Here is a 17,688-nt window from a genome sequence, read left to right on the forward strand (position 1 = left end):
AAACAGAGTGCTTGTGGCCTACTTTGAACTGCAGGTAACACCTGTGGCCCGGCAGGATGGGGATGTGAAAAATACATCCTGTAGGTCCAATGCTACCATCCAGTCTTCTCGGCCTAGAGCAGACAAGACATGACCTAAAGTAAGCATCTTATAATTGTCCTTCTGGAGGAAGAGATTGACGGTCCAAAGATCTAAAATGGGCCGTAACCCTTTGTTGTTCTTCAGAATTAGAAAGTAGCAGGAACAACAACCACTGCCTACTTCTAAAACTGTGAACCTCTCTATAACCCCCTCGAAAGCTATAACTCCCTCTTGGAGCAATTTGACATGATCCTCCGCTAGCCGTTCTTGAAATGGGGGAATAGGAGGTGGAAAAGCGAGAATAGTCCTCCTGAATGATATGCAAGACCCACTTGTCCGATTATATGGACCTCCATTGGGGGAGATGATGATGGATTCTCCCTCCCACTGGATGTGAGTGGTCTTGCAGAGTCAGACTAACAATGCTTGGAGGCCAGCGTTCATGCACCCCCTCGGCTCCAACAACGCACGTTTGATAGCTTGACCTCGCTCCTTTTGCACTCTGGTCCAGCCATACATATACTGGGGGGAGATGTCTTGAGCCCCCTGATGGATCGCTCCCTCTCTCGAAAAGACACCCCCGACATCACACCTTTGGCCCGTTTTTTAGATTCATTGGGACTGTCCGATTTGTGGTGGCGCCACCATCCGCATCAGCGGACATATTCATATTTTTCAGGTGCCCATAGGGTGTTCTCCCGCTTGGATAATCTTTTCGCCCCAGCGGGAGAGGTACAGAGGGTGAACACTATAGATTACTTGGCTAGGGGCATATCGGATCATTCTCCCCTTCTAATGAAGGTGGGCGGTGGAGGTGGTCGTCTCCTGACACAGTGGAGGTTAAATGCATGGGAACTGCGGGATGAGACTGTCACTGAAGAGCTCTGGATTGATTCCGAACTGTACTTCAGCGAAAATGAGGGTTCTGCCCCATCAGCGATCACTTTATGGGAGGCCTATAAAACGGTAATACGTGACAGAGCACAAAACGTACTACCTCACAAAAAAAACGTGAGACACAAGAGCTTGAGAAATTAGAACATACTCTCTTAGAATTAGAAGGGACCGACCCCACCACATTGACTGATCATGCTTTGCGTCGACTTGAGATAACCAGACAAGAGTATTTAGCACTAGTGACCAATGAGGTGAGAACGCACCAATTGGCAACTCAACATAGGCTTTATGAAACTGAGAACAGGGCGGGGAAGTTGTTGGCGTGGTTGGGGCGGAAGGAAATTGAGTCGAGATGGGTGCTGTCCATCAGGGAACAAGCGATTACTCACACCAATCCAGAAGCTATTGCTGGAGCCTTTGCGCGGTATTAAATGACCCTATATACCGCCCGCACTCAGGTGGGGGACCCACAGAGATGCCAATACCTGCAAACTGTTGACTTACCCTCGCTTACACCCGATGAGAGAGATAGCCTACAGGGAGACCTGACGCTGGCAGAAGTGACCGAGGCCATTGGTCGACAAAAGGTAGGTAAGACCCCGGGCCCTAATGGCCTACCGGGTGAATTCTTCAAAATGAATAGTGCATCTCCTTAAGATGTTTCTGGAATCAAAGGAGCAGGGGAATCTCCCACAGGATCTTCGCCTAGCCACGGTAGTAGTTATCCACAAAGAAGGGAAACCCCCAGAGGAATGTGGGTCCTATCGCCCCATTTCCCTTTTTATTTTATTTTTTTGTAATTTTTAAAAACCTTTATTGGCAAAATGGAGGATACACAGGGCAGTTGCCCGCCGTTCGATGGGCAAGGACGCGGGGCTGCCAACCAGGCAGAGCCCCACACAGTCGAAAACACAGCCATTCAGCCGACATCCCGGAGGACCGGCGGCGACGTAATTACCAAGTGTATGACAAATACACACTACAGAGCCTGACTGCGTGCAGCGGCTACGTCACGTCCAGCAAACCTAGTAGTCAGAGTGTCACCATAAGAGCTATAGACTGTCATCCAGAACGGGCAGACCTAACCGCTCCCAAATGAACTCCTAGCACAACTCAAACACCCGCCCCCCACCCACCCTACGCACGCACAGCATTCACTCTGGAAAATACCACCCAGCCCATGTGTGACCACTGTCATGGGGGACCCGTTCAGCCAGCTGCGGCACTCCACCCCCATCAGACAGCTCGCCGCTCTGCTCCGTACCTCTACTCACACGGAACCCCCACTACGAAGCCCTCGTGAGGCCCGCTGTGGGCCCACTCAAAAGGCCCTCGGACCAACAACCAGCAAAAACTATCATATCCGCCCCTCACCACCACACATTCACCCAGGGTCGGGGTCAGTAACCGGGGCGCACTCCGCAGGAGCCCGCGCCACTAGGGCCTCCTCCTGGGAGCTCCCTCCACCTGCCTGGTCTGAGGCCTTGGCCTCAAGGTACGTTCTGTATAACCCCCAAAATTTTTTAGGACGACTCTTTGGCGGCAGCATGTCACTATATATCTCAGCCTGGGTGCTGCAGTACAGCATGTCGCTGGCCCAACGTTTCTTGGTGGGGAGAGGCCCCCTCATCCAACAGAGTGCAACAACTCGTCTAGCGACGAGCAACGCCATGTCAACAAGGCGTCGCAGAGCCACCGGAAGAGGCCGGGAATACCCCAGTAGCGCCAGGACAGGGCTGAGAGCAACCTCAGTACCCAGGACCCGGCTCAGCTCCGAGAACACCTCAGTCCAGAACTTGGCAACTCCCGGGCAGTGCCAAGCCATGTGGATAAAGTCAGCCACCGGGAAGTGGCAGCGCTCGCACTCCGCCGAAGTCCGGAGGCCATACCGATGGAGCCTCCGCGGGGTATAGTACACCAACCTGTGCCGACCATTGAGGGATATCGTCTTGGTGCTAAGACAGCAATATCTCCACATCTCGTCTGTAATCTCTAAATGCAGGTCCTCCTGCCAGGCGAGCCGCGCCGTGTCGGGCTGGCGCGCCGGCTGCCGGTCTCCGATACGTTTAAGGTTCGAGATCAATTTGGGCGGCGCGGACGTTTTGATAACGTACGTGAGCTCTGGTACCTCCTGGGGCTCGTCCATGCCTGGGCCCAGCGCAACATATAGCGCCCGTCGGACCCTATGGAACTGAAAGCGTTGCAGGAGCGAGGAGGCGGATGGAGCCGGTCCCATCTGGTCCCACGTTTTGACAACTCCATCCACAAATAAATCCTCCATCCGCGTAACGCCCAGTGCATTTAGTGCGTGGACCACTCCCTTGTCTCTGAGCGGGGGGAGCCAAATAGCCCATTCCACAGGTAGCAGAGGTGAATACAGCAATGCACCGCCGCGCGCCTTCATCAGCGCCTGCCATGCATGAGTCGTGGTTTTGAGGGAGTCAAGCCGCCCCACCGAGCGGTCCACGGGTTGGAGGGCGACCGCCGGCAACGGAAGCGGGTCCGCGAACAGACGTTCAAGAATGACGTGGGGGACATCCGCTCCGGCATGAATCCACGCGTGTAGGTGCGCCGCCTGTGCGACCCTGTAATAACTCACCAGGTCTGGGGCCCCCAGACCCCCCCTGTCGTACGGGAGAGTCAACACCTTCCATTGAACTCTGGGCTGTCTGCCCCCCCAGGCCAATTTGATCAGAGTTCCGGTTAGCTGCTTAAAAAAGGCCTTAGACAATACAATGGGGATGTTGGTGAACAGGAACATGAATCTCGGTAAGATGACCATCTTCATGATAGCTATTCTGCCCATCAGGGATAAAGGCAGTCTATTCCACGACTCAACATCCTCCTCCAATTTGGTGTACGCCACACCATAGTTTTCTCTAAGGAGCACCTCAGGGTCCTTATGCAGCCGGATCCCTAGGTATCTGACCGAGTCTGTCGGCCATTGCAGTTGATATTCCATCGGGAACTGGGCCGTGGCCGGCGTCAGCGGGAACGCCAACGACTTGTTCCAATTCACCCTAAGGCCCGACAGCGCGCCGAACTGGACGACCTCTCGCAATATTGACGAAAGGTTCTCCTCCGGGTCCCGAACGTAAAGCAGCGTGTCGTCAGCATATGTGGAAATACCAATTTGGTAAGTGGGAAAATTAATGCCCTCGTACCGGTGGTACTCCCTGATAGCGCATGCCAACGGTTCCGCCACCAGGGCATAGAGGATGGGAGAGAGAGGGCAGCCCTGCCTAGTCCCCCTGCTGATCTCGAAGGCATCTGTGACCCGGTCACCCATACGGAGCCTGGCCGTCGGCTGATAATATAGCGCTCCCAGCATCTGCAGAAAGGGCTCCCCAAGACCTACCTTCCGTAACACACGCACCATAAAGGGCCACTCCACCGAGTCAAACGCTTTTTCCATATCCAGGAAAATGGCCAAAGCCTTGTTCTCCGGTCGCACATGTTGCATTGTCTCCAGCACAGTACGAATGTTATATGTAAGATTTCTGGCAGGGATAAATCCCGCCTGCTCCGGCGCCACTAGTTCCGGCACCAGAAGCGCCAAACGCGTGGACTTTGCGTCAACGTTGAGGAGCGAGATTGGCCGGTAAGACCCACACACGTCAGGCGGCCTACCTGGTTTCAAAATGGTTACTAGAAGCGCTTCGCGCATAGAGAGCGGCAAGCATCCCTCCTGACATATACTGTCAAATAAGGTAATCAGATGGGGGAGGAGCAACTCCTTGAAAGTTTTATAAAATGTCACCGTCAGCCCATCTGTACCTGGGGCGCCACCAGCCTTCATTCCAGCTAGGGCTTCCAAAATCTCGTCTTGCTGTATGGGAAGCGACAGGAACTCCCGCTGGGAGTCAGTCAGGAAGGGCATTTTGATATAGCTGAGATAATCATCTATTTCCCCCTCCATCTGCGTTACCCTGGCCGTGTAGAGCCCCGCATAGTAGCTCCTGAACTCAGCGTCTATCTCCGCCTCCCCGGTGACCACAGCACCTTCCTCCGTCACCAACTTGTCAATGACCAGGGGTTTCCTGCTATTACGCAGAATCCCCGCAAGGAGTGCGCCCGGGCGCTCACTCTCCCCATAGGTACGGGCCGTGGCGTACTTGCCCATGTGTTGCACCTCCCTGTCGGCTTCCGTCTGGTATTCCGTGACTAACGCTTGGATCTGAGTCTCCACAGCGGGGTCGGAAGCCAACCGCTGCCTCTCCTCCAACTGCCCCAGCTGAGTCTCCAGAACTTTAAGCCGCCTCCGTATAGATTTCAGTACCCCGGAATGCTTGGCCATGGCCATGCCTCTGATGTAGACTTTAAACAAGTCCCAGACCGTATGGAAACTCTGAACAGAGCCCAGGTTGGTGTCAAAGAAGGACTCTAGATCATCCGCCAACTCACCCGGAACACCTCGTCCAAAAGTGAGTACGGCGGAAAACGCCACGTAAATGGCGGGATACTTTACCTGAGGAGTCCAATATTAGGAGCAGCGGCGAGTGATCAGAAAGTGTACGCGGAAGGACCGCACATCCCTTGACTGACGCAAGTAACGACTGTGACAATAGCCAATAATCAATTCTAGTGTGGACGTCGTAGTGAGCGGAGTAGTGTGTATACCCCCCTCCATCCTGGTGTCTGTGTCTCCAGACGTCAATTAAATCAAGCCTGGTGAGCTCCGCCTGCATGCATAATGCTGCTGCCGCCGGGCGGCGAGTCGGGCCCGAGGAGCGATCCAAAGCCGGATCAAATGTGAAGTTAAAATCACCCCCCCATACCATGCGGGCATGTGCATAGCGGCGGCAACTATCCGCCAGCGCCGCGTAGAACTCGGGATTGTCATAATTAGGTCCGTACACGTTGACTACCACTAAATCGTGACCTTTCCCCACGCACCGGGCAATCAAATAGCGCCCGTCCGGATCTGCTTCAAGAACCGTCAATACTAAGTGGGAGCGAGGATTCACCCAGGTGACCACCCCTCTAGAATGCGAGGTGAAGCCGGCCACGACACTGGTGCCCGCCAGGCCTCGAGCATAGGGCTCGTGAGTGGGAGGTGTGTCTCCTGTAGTAGCGCCAGATCTATATTATGTCCATGCAAGTAGTTCAGTACTTTTCTCAATTTACGGAAATCATTCAATCCCCTCACATTCCATGTCAACGCCCTTAGGGACGCCGAGACCATTTCGCCAGTCAGTCCCTCCGGGTCACCCATCTCTGAAACACTGTGTTACAGCAATAGTGTCCTAATAGACCAGTGTGCAATGTCACGGGCCGACAATAACTGGGCATTTCCATACAGACACCAAGCAAGGCCGCGAGCGGCCTACTATCCTGCAGTGCGTGCAAACCCCCCAACAACAACCCACCCCCCCACCCACAGCCGACCTCCCCCAACCTGGCCAGACAGTACTCCCACACCTCCCCCCACCCCGCAAAACCACACACACGCCTCACAAACATCACTCCAAACAAACCCCCAAGTTCCCCACTAGACTACTGCACTAGGGCCGAGGTCACTAGGCACTGCAACAATCACAATCTGGCAAGACGCCAGGCAGTAGCGCACCCCCGCCGCCCCGCCCCATGGTAACCCAGCTGCAGAGCGAGCTACGTTCTATCCCCCGATGAGATATCAATGGACCCCCTGCAGCAACCACCCTCGGGCAACCTCAACGCCCTCTAGGATAGCCAGGTAGTTCCGCCAGGCCCGCACCCCTAAGTTTCCCCGGCAAGGATCACAAATCAATAGGTCAAAACAGTGAGACCACAAATGTAATGAGGAGGCCCACCGCCTCGTGACACCTAGCATGAGGGCCAGCGAGCGGCAAGCCCAGCCCAACATCCAATCCACCGATGGCCAGAGGCCAGAGCAACCGAAGGGCTCTACACTGTTCGCAAGGCAGTCACTATCATCCCATCCGGAGAGGCGCCCCGCCACATTCAAGTGCTCTTTCCATCAGCTGCGTTCGCAAGATCAGGCCCGGTGATAGCACAGCGGCAGGCACCCCCCCCTACAGCGAACATGGCAAAACAGTCTCTGTGCGAACCACGCCCGGATTCCCCACAGCACTTAGTCTTGGCCCTCTAGACCCGAGGTCCCCTCCAAAGCCTCCCCCAAAGCTCCCGGGCTGTTCTGCCGCTCCCTAGTCCATACCTTTAGGGATTTCTGAAGTTCTCTCGGGTCCGTAAAGAAATGAGAGTGTCCCTGTCGGTTGATCCGGAGCCTCGCCGGATAGAGCATGGCGTAGTCCAGGCCGAGTTCCCGAAGCTGTTGCTTATACGGTGCGAACTGACGTCTCTCCTCCTGAACCTTCGCCGTGAAGTCTGGGTAGATCGAGATAGCCATACCCTCGTATTGTAGCTTGCCTTTCTCCCTGGCTACTCGAAGGGCCACGTCTCTGTCCCTGTAATTCAGGAGCTTCGCGATTATCGGCCGCGCCGGCGCCCCCGGCCGGGGGCGCGGACCCAGCGACCTGTGGGCCTTTTCGACCACGAACATCGGGGAGAACACATCCTCCCCCAGCAAGGCACGCAACAGCTTCTCAACAAAGAGTTCCATCTTCCCAGTCGAGGTCGATTCCGCAACCCCTGTTATGCGAATGTTAGAGCGCCGCGAACGGGCCTCCAAGTCCTCAGACTTATCCTGAATAACCTGCAAGAGCTTGCTGAGTTGCTTGCGGTCCGCGTCCCACTCTGTTTGGGCCTCTTCCACCTGGGAGACTCTACGCTCAGCAATGTCGAGCCGCTCGGAGTTTTTGTCGACCCTCTCCGACATACGGTCCATGCGGTAGGTGAGCGCATCGAGCTTGGCGTCAATTGCAGTCAGGCTGCCCTGCAGGCCCTTCTCCATCGCCACCAGCATCGCCTTGATGTCCGCGCCTGCCGAGGCCTCCTCATCTGCCTCGCCAACCGGAGTCTCCTTCGCCATGCCAGTACCAGCGGTACCCTTCGGTCTGCGCGGGTCAAAAGAGAGTTTGGGCTGCGTTTTGTCGCCTTTCCCCATGGCTACACCTCTCCAATGCCGCTCCGCCAGGTCCACGTACACCAGTCAGGGCGCCACTGCGCGACCCAGGCACCCCAGGACAGCTAAAGTAGAGGAAGGTCCCCAGACCCGGGGACCAGTTCGCCTCCGGTGCCGACCACACCAGCCGCTTCCGTATGCAGGGCAAGGCGCCTCCAAGTCTCTGCGCCGTGAGGCACTCCACGCTCTCCACGTCGCTCCAGACGGCCCCCGAGGGCGCCGCAACTCGAGCCGGGCTCACCGGCACCTCAGGCCCAAGTAAGGCGTGGCACCACCACCATCCGTCCTGCAAGCGACCCCACGCCCGGTGACTGGCGCAGTCCCGCACTCCCAGGCTCCCTCGTCTGGGTAATCCTGTCCCCGGGAGGCACAGCAAAACACACAGTCCGATCTGCCGCCAGGACCTCCCAGGGCTCCTCCGGTCACGCTGGATGCCAGCAGGTCGTCACAAGGGCCGTTACCGGGAGCTCCGTAGCACGTAGCTGTCTCCGGCATCCAAAAGGTTCGCACACCACCGGGAGGGCGCAGGCCACCCGCACCACGCAGGGAAGGCCACTGTCTCCAGCGCTGCAAGGCACGGGGCAGGGGGGGGGGGGGTCAGGACGCCCACCGCTGCTCAAGAGGGGGCACCCCCGGGCCGTCCCCGCCTCCGCTGGTCGAGCCGCCGCCCCTCCGCTTAAGTCGCCGGGGGACCGGGCCCACGTTCCACGGTGAGGCCGCACGTCGGATCACGCAGCACGGGCAGCCTCCAACTCCAGCCCGGGGATCGAGGCCTGGCCTGGCGTGCGTCTCGCCGCTCCGAACCGGCACTCGCCACCGAAGCCTGCAGGGGGCCGCAACACCGGCCACAAGTATCGGTAGGGATTCCCCCACCTGCAAAGCACCACAGCTCGGCAGCAAAGGATAGTTGGGCGGATAATTCAAGGAGCGGGACGGAGAGCTCTGCGCTCACACGTCCGCCATCAACGCCAGCAAGCTCCGCCCCCCCCCCCCCCCCATTTCCCTTCTTAATCTTGAAAAACAAAGATCCTGGCCACAATCCTTGCAAGGCGCCTTTTGAATGTGATTCTTCCGCTGGTGCACAGGGATCAGTCTGGCTTTATGCCTAAGCGTGCGACGCGTTTTAATTTGCGCCGCTTAGCTAACTGGATGGATACAGTAAAAGGTCGGGACAGTCCCCACTTGCTTCTGGCGCTAGACGCAGAAAAAGCATTTGACATGATTCACTGGCCCTTCATGTGGCGTACTCTGGAAAAAATGGGCTTCGGCCCGGCCTTTCTCGCTTGGCTGGCATTGTTATACAACATACCCGAAGCCTGGGTCCGAGTCAATGGCACTCTCTCCGCCAACTGGCCGATACAGAGAGGCACTAGGCAGGGGTGCCCCCTATCCTCTTTATTGTTTGCCTTCATATTGGAGTCGCTGGCCTGTATGGTTCGCACCCGACCGGATCTAGGTGGCTTCGTCGCCGATTCATGTCCTCTAGAAGAACGCATATCGTTACATGCGGATGATATTCTGCTTTATGTCACGCAACCTGAGGGAACGCTCCCCCGACTGCTGCGCATCTTTGAGGAATATGGCAATTACGCTGGATATAAAATTAGTTGGACTAAATCCACCCTTTATCCGTTGAGTGGAGACCCAGAGTCTTACACTTATCCCAGTTGCCTGCGGCTGTCCACGGAGGGGTTTCTTTATTTGGGTCTCTATATCACAGTCAACCCTGAGGCCCGAATGGAGCGTAACATACGACAGGTGTTGCTAAATTTACAGGCGGATGTGAGGAGATGGAGGAAGCTTCCTCTGACTATTATGGGAGGGGCCGCCATGTATAAAATGGTAACACTCCCCCAACTTCTTTACGTTCTGCAGAACAAGTATCACAAAATACCGGATGCCATTTTTACTTCCATTAATAGTGAATTGCGCCTCCTCCTATGGGACGGAGCTCACCCGCGGACAGCACTGCAGACCTTACAACGGAGGGTTGGCCGTGCCAGATATCAGAGCTTACGATCGGGCGGCCCACCTCATAATCATTAATGAATGGACCCACACACCTGGTGATCACCCGACATATAGGCTGGAAAGGCTTCAGTTTCAGGAACGCTCTCAGCTCTACTTCTTATACGGGGGTGCTGGGACCACACAACTCCTCCCTGCTTCTCAACGGGTAACAGAGACATGGAGGAGTGCGGGAAAACTGATGAGGTGGGAGGGAAAACCTACGCGGGAGACCCCCCTATGGGAAGGTCCTAGTCTAACTGAGATCAGGAAATTGAGGGGCTTCAGGAAATGGGACACTATCGGTATTTCTAAGATAGGAGACCTCTTGGAGAGAGGTGCTCTGGCCTCCTTCACTTTCCTTCAGTCTAAATATCAACTTCATAGTTCCCAAGCCTATGCATATCTTAGACTTAAACATGCCTGGCAAGCAGAAGGGCTGGACGGTATGACACTGCCAGAGTATGCTCCCCTTGAAGGCAGGCTCCTGCAGGAAGAGATCCCGACTCAAGCGATATCCCAGACATACAAAACACAAATCAATAACATGCCTGACAATCTTGGTCCGCTTCGCGCGAAGTGGGAATTCGCCACTGGAGGATATAGACTGGGAAGCGGCCCTCATGCACCCACGTGAAGTAGCGATCAAACTTAGGTTGCGACTCATACAGTATAAGATCCTCCATAGGGTCTATTTTGACAGGGAACATCTACACAAGATGGGGAGAGTGGGAGACCCTGCATGTCTCAGATGCCGGGCGGAGCACGCCACATACATTCATACTCTCTGGGAATGCAATCACATTCAAACTTATTGGCACACGATCATGGGTGAACTGAACAAAATACTAGGGGCGAGCCTAGGGCTGGATGTGAAATTCTTACTCCTAGGTATTCCCACAGATATTGACCTGCCACGCTATGGGCTCTTACTGGCCAATCTTGGGTTAGTGGTAGCCAAAAGGGACATAGCCAAGTATTGGGGGGCGCAACACCTTCCTACACTTACGGAGTGGAAATCCAATATGGATCTCTACATGGCTGCGGAGAAAGTGGTTTATAAAGCGAGGGGATGCCCACGTAAATTCCGGAGAATTTGGTCCCCATGGCTGAAGTACTACAAGCTGGATCTAGCCGAAGAAGGGGAAGTCCTCGCTCTGTCTCCTGGGAGGTCAGGATCAGGCCCTTAATAACTGCCTTCTTACCTTATATCCGGAGCAAGAATTATGGGGTTTTAGACAAATGTACTTACAGGTTGATAATGGTGATGCGAGTCTGTGTTTAGTATTGAAAAGCCTGCAACATTACTTATTGTCCATTGATGTAATTGTACGCTTGTTATTGATCACACTTCTTGCATTGACAACTTCTTTTCCCATCTGTAAATTTTGCTTTTCAGTGAAAAAAAATAAAAAATATAGTTTAAAAAAAAACAAAAAACAATGCTTGGAGGCTGCGGCTGCCGAAAGCAGGGTGGCTGACAACTTATGGCTTCCATTCCTAGGACGGAATGAGCCACATCCCATCACAACTAGGGAAGTCTGCACAGGACGGTGACTGGGATAGAGCACAGGAAAAACAAAACGTTTAGTATGACAAAAAAGAGTGTGTCAAGGTGGTTCCCCTGGTTTAATATGATAAGGGAAAGGGTAAGTGGTTCCGCTTGTGATTAAGGACATGGTTCAGGTAAAGTCTCCTGTACATGCCCAGAAGGGAAAGAACAAATTTGTAGAGCTGATCAGAGTGGGAAAGACTGGAGGTAATGCTAGTCAAGTGGAAGGTAGGCATTGGTGAAATCTTGTCAAGGTTGTCAAAGGTAGGGCGAGTCCTGATGACGACTGTGTGAGGGACAAAGTGAGCTTCCAAGAAGGAGCTCTAGAGTTGTCACTCTAAGCAGTTTTTGCACATAACTCTGTTATTGCTTATGCTGAAGTTTTTTTGCTGAGTTCTTGTTATTTTTTAAGTTTGTTTTGGGAGGGGTGAAGGAAAGATGGGTAGTAGTGTAGTAAATGTGGGATACATGTTTTGTGCATGCAACCTTTTGTTATAGTGTTCTTGTAGAATTATAGAGAGAACATTCTGTTTGAGTGTTATCATGTTACTAAGTGTGCCCATGGAATAGAGTTCTGAGAATGTTGTGCTTTAAAATAATGTTGTTCATGAGTTGTTGCTGGTGGAGGTAACGTTAGCTGTGTACCTTCACAACCATGCAGCCTCAGGAAATAAACGCACCTGAAGGAACGCTTTGCCTCCAGCATCCTACTACACTAAACCCTCAAAAAGGTTAGAGTGTTGCCGCAGAGCCAGGAAAGTTGGGATGGAGAGGCATGAGAGCCTGATTCATTTCCGGTGTCGAGCACGAATTATGAGGCCTTGCAATACCCAGGGCATTGCGCTACTCTCAGTGATGGTGGTGGCAGGATGAGAGAGAGTCGCGTTACGACTTCTTATGGAGCTGCAAAACGACACCTACCTGCTCACCTTCCTGATCTAGTCTAGCACCTGGGAAAATTCACAAGCTGAGGAATCTGCAGTAGGAAGTCTCTATCAGAAAGCAGTGTTGCTGCAAGACCCAACTAAATGTGGGTACAGATTCCATTTAGCACTGAATAAAACAGCACATATTCCATTCCATTATTGAATAGTATGTAACACTTTTTGTTTTTGCATAAAACAATGACTTTCCTTTAATAGGCAGAATTGTGTGATTCTTATTATAAGTGACTAAAAATATTTCTTATTCCATTAATCAATAAACAAAGCAAACCTTTAGCGGTTTCTGAAGAAAAATTCTATGTTCTTTTCAAATAGTATGGCTTAAGTGTTTTATTAAACGATGCGTGTACATTTATTCTGTTACTACGCAATAAGACAGGCAGAGAGCAAACCAATAAAGAAACCCACCTAATCCATGAATAAACAAATCACTAATATATGGAGACAATATAATCTGATGGGCAACCAGTGCCAAGAAAGATGAAAGAAGAGCCGCAAGAAGGAATATCATATACACATGCTGTTCTATTACTAAATCATACTGCAAATTGTGGAAAAAGTCTGGAGCACATCCATTTCCATTATCAAAAGAAAGAGCCCACATTGCTTTCCATTACTGAATAAAACAGTGCAGAATCTTTTCGTTTTATGGTAACTGTGTTACTTCTAGTCCTTGGGCTCCTTTTCAGAACAATATTCGTGGGTACCCTGCACGTCATGGTGTTAATTTAGAACTTTTTTGGTGATACAATGCGCACCTGAGTGCGTCATATGCGGTAACTCCTCTTTTCTGCATGCACTTGTGTCCTCGTAAAGAGACGTTCACAGGAGGGCGCCAAAAGCAACGGATCAAGAGTATTAGTGTCACCAAGAAGGTGGTGATATTAATTGTTTTGGTGAACTATCCTGGAAGGTTATGTAAAGATTTTAAAAAAGGTCAATTATGCATCTGGCGAATGTTATAGACACCAAGAACATGTTGTTCAAGAAACAAACCTTTATACCACAAAAGGCCAAAAAAACAATGGGGCGCCAAACTGGAGGGAATTGATGCATTACGCACATATTGCCTTCTGCCTGCCTCACTGTCTGTGGAGATACTCCTTCAAGCAAGCACCATTGGACACAGCTGAAGTTTTATAGTTATCCACTTACACCTGTTTTAGAGAGAGGACACAGCAATGACACATAATCCACTGAGCAAGTAAGTTGGTTGATATTATGGAATGCAGGTGTACTGTAGTAAAGTTGCTGGATCCAGTCTGACAACTAAGGAATATCCACGAGGTGATGACTCAACTCTGTGGTAGAAGCATTCATCAGAAGAGGCATGCATTTTGTAAAGTCCTAGCACAGCACAGATAAGACATGGCTGCAAAATAGTGAGGGAGTACTCATGAAGAAAACAGAGAGGATCAGCGGGTTAGCACTGTCAAATTAGTACATTCAGCATTATGTATTAGCCACGCTGAATGTACAAAAAATTAAAGCTATAAGGGTGTTTTGCCTTTCAAAACCTAATAGCATCTTAATATTCTGAGGTTTAAAAAACACTTATTCAGTTTTTTACTTGGCAAAGAGACAAACACACATAAATGAAGTAAATTATTATAAACCAATTTCTATCAAACAAAATATCAATATGGGAAGGAATAGTTTAGCAGATAGTGTCATATGTGAAGAAACAAACAGCTTTCATGTGAACCAAATATCGGCTTTCATCGTATACCTTATGAATCGAGCTGTCGATATCTTCGTTTTGGATAATTATAAGGAGTTTATCTAAAGCTGCTTTTGTTTCCAAAAACTGTTGTGGGTTGCACTCCGTATTTCCCAGCTTTGTAAGATATTCCTAAAAAGAAAAAAAGTTAGGTTGAAGCTCAGTCACTACACAAGAATATGAAAGTAGAGTGCGTATGTATGTTTCTGTACTTGAGTTATATGCATGCCATACCAGTGAAAATAAATTTGGATGAATACCACGATATTTAGAGCAACTATACTAATAAAACATTCACATATTTAGCATTACAGTGAAGAGGTCATCATTCATATTAGTATACTACAGCATACCTGCCGGAGGAGGAAAGCACAAGTTACTTCCCTTCAGTTACGTTTTTTTCTCGTGAATACCCTATCCAATCATAGATTCATCAGCTTGTGAATACTTCCAGGCACCAAACCATATACGGGGACTTCTCAGCAATTCCTTTGTGCATTGGTAAGTGGCGTCATGCAGCTCCGCGTTATCCCGCACTTTCCTCCAGCTGTGACATCAGCCACCATCTCCGCACGCTGATGTCAGTTTCCTTCCGATATTGGTCTGTGCCATCTCATGAAGAGCCTTCAATCATCAGATTATGCCAGTGTGAGCTCTAGATTGGAACCTTATTAGTACAGATTAGATAAACCCATTCCACAGAGCAGGAGGTTTGGTGGCTAGGTGAGAGATTGGATGTTAGATAGAGTATCCGCCAAAAAGATAGTTACCTATGGATGGTAACTTGTTCTTCATCGATACTCCTAACTGCAACTTCCTCACCTTGTGAATTGGTACAAAAACAGCATTCCCACCCCCCTCAAAAGAGGTGGTCAGTCTGTGGAATGGCTCATATCAGGAAATGCTGCAGGGCAAAATGCCCTTCCAGCTGGACCTGGCTATCCAGGCAGTAGTGCTTTGTGAAGATGTGGAGAAATGTCCAGTCTGGCAAATATCCAAGATTGGCTCATCGTGCACCAGCACAGTAGGAACAGCCTTTTTCGCTGGTGGAATGGGCACACAGATTCTAGAGGCCTTCTTGGCCAGTCCAGAACAGATCTTGATCATCTTCTTTGCCCCAGAGAACCCCACAAAGAGTTGATTGCCCACCCAATGTTCTTTGGTACGACTGATGTAAAAGCTTTAGGCTCCCTTTGGATCAAGGCGATTAAATCTTTCTTCCTTTTTAAAAAAAAGGCGTGGCAAAGCAGGCTGGTAGACTATCTGATGTGGAAAGGCGTGAAAGCTTTCTGGTAAAAATGCTCATTTCATCCTAAGGACTAGCTTGTCCAGAAATAAGGTGGTGTAAGCCTGCTGGACCAACAGTGCTTGTAATTCACTCATGCGGCAAGCTGATGTGATCGCAATGTGGAATGTTGTTTTCTGCTAAGAAGGAGCAAAGAAAGGCTCACTAATGTTTCAAACGTGGCACACAAAGAAAGTGAGGACCATAACGGGAATTTGAACAAAGATGGTTGATTTGGTAAACGTAGGAAAGCCGGAAGGGCCAATAGATACCTGTTAGAAATGGGGTCTTTAGTTGGCAGAGGTATGTACCTTTGTCTAAATAGGGACCCTTGCTTCTAGTCAAGGTAAGGGGGATACACTTCTAAAATAACCCCTGCTCACCCCCTTGGTAGCTTGGCATGAGAGGACAGGCTTATCTGTGAACACATACAGTAATACAGTGAAAACACTACAAATGGACACCACACCAGTTTAGAAAAATAAGTCATCTTTATCTCAACCAAAACAAGACGAAACAACATAAATCCACAATACAATAATAAAAATATGACTTTCAGATGGTAGAAATAGTTCAGTTCAAAGCAAATTGCAGATGCAAAACTTTTCACACAAAGTACCTAGGATGTGTCACGGTAACAAACAAAACTGGCCACAGAGAAGGTGATACATCGGTTTCTTGCACTCAGGGAAGGTGATGCGTTGGTTCCTTGCTCCGAGGAAGGTGATGCGTCGGTTCCTTACTGCTGCGCAGGGTAGGCGATGCGTGGGTTTCTTACCAGAGAGGAGGTGATGCATTGGTTTCTTACTGTGTGGGGAGGTAATGTGTCGTTTTCTTACTGCGCCCCCCCCAACGATGCGACAAACTTGGCGCCTCAATGCGATGTGCTGATCCGGGACAATGCGTGGATTCTTTCAGCTCCCAGCGGAAAACAGTCTCTAGAGGTACATAACAGCAGGCACCTCTTTGCAGGTCAGAACTCCCAGCAAGGAAGTAGTTCAGGGGAGCTGGTAGTGAAGTCTGTGTGTCCCTGAGACTTCAGAACAAGAGGCAAGCTCAGTTTCAAGCCCTTGGAGACCTTCCTCAAGCAGGGATCACAGCAAACTGTAAAGTCCTTTTCTCCTTTCCTTGGCAGCAAATAGCCACTGCAGGCCAACCCCAGACAGCAAACAGCACAGGGGCAGTATTCCTCCTCAGCTTCTCCGGTTCTTCTCCTTGGCAAATGTCCCTCTTGATTTCCCAGAAGTGATCTAAAAGTCTGGGGTCTGGGCCCCTCTTTTTATACACAAAAACACTTTGTTCTCTGAAGGCAGAGTGTCTGTATTCTCTGAAGGCAGAGAGTGTCTGTACCCAACCATAACCACTTCTGTGGGACACTTTGCAAGTGAACAACAACCTCCATTGTCAGTGTGAGCCCTGGCTCCAGACACACCACAGGGGGTAAAGCCATCATTGTGGAAGGCATGCACAGGTGCTACTCCAAATGTAGACCAGACCTATTTAGCCCATCCCTGACTCGTCAGGGTCTCTGGACCCACTGGTCCTCCCCAGCCTCTGACACTCCAAAGCCAGACATGTAATACACAAACCTAGGAGAGGCATACTGGATGGTTAAGCAAGAACATATCTACTTTCTAAAAGTGATATTTTCAAACACAGAATGTAAAACTCACCCTCACTAAAAGATGCATTGTAACATTCTGAGTTCACGCATATCAAAATGTATTTTCCTATCTTGTTCCCAGGGGTAGTTATGTTTATAAGATGTTATAAACAAACTCCCCATCCCGTCCTATTGGAACAGGTAACCTTGCAATAGTGAAAAATGTAATTGCAGTTATTCATTATCAGGTCATGCCACACATACCAGGGCATGTCCTACCTTTCACATACACTGCACCCTGCCCACAGGGGTATCTTGTGCCTACTTTATGGGTGACTGCTATGTAAGAAAAGGGAAGGTTAGGGCCTGGCAAGTGGGTGCACTTGCCAAGTCGACGTGGCAGTACCAGACTGCACACAGGCTCTGCAATGGCAGGCCAAAGTTACATTTTACAGGCTGCTTCTGTGGGTGGCACAATAGGTGCTGCAGCCCACTAGCAGCATTTGATTTACAGGTCCTGGGTGCACACACAGAGCACTGTACTAGGGTCTGACTAGTAAATCAAATATACCAAT

General features: G+C 50.8%; 1 protein-coding gene across 4 annotated transcripts in view; it reads right to left on the reverse strand.

The window, feature by feature from the left end:
- Positions 1 to 17,688, reverse strand: part of TASOR (transcription activation suppressor) — a 1,129,919-nt gene that overhangs the window by 156,253 nt on the left and 955,978 nt on the right. For all 4 annotated transcript variants that reach the window (XM_085624658.1, XM_085624660.1, XM_085624657.1 and 1 more), the window contains one exon: positions 14,235 to 14,357. In XM_085624658.1, the coding sequence (XP_085480784.1) occupies positions 14,235 to 14,357 (123 nt within the window). The remainder of the gene's footprint in view (positions 1 to 14,234; positions 14,358 to 17,688) is intronic.

This window comes from Triturus cristatus, chromosome 9 (assembly GCF_964204655.1).
Source record: "Triturus cristatus chromosome 9, aTriCri1.1, whole genome shotgun sequence".
Classification (NCBI taxonomy): Eukaryota; Metazoa; Chordata; class Amphibia; order Caudata; family Salamandridae; genus Triturus; species Triturus cristatus.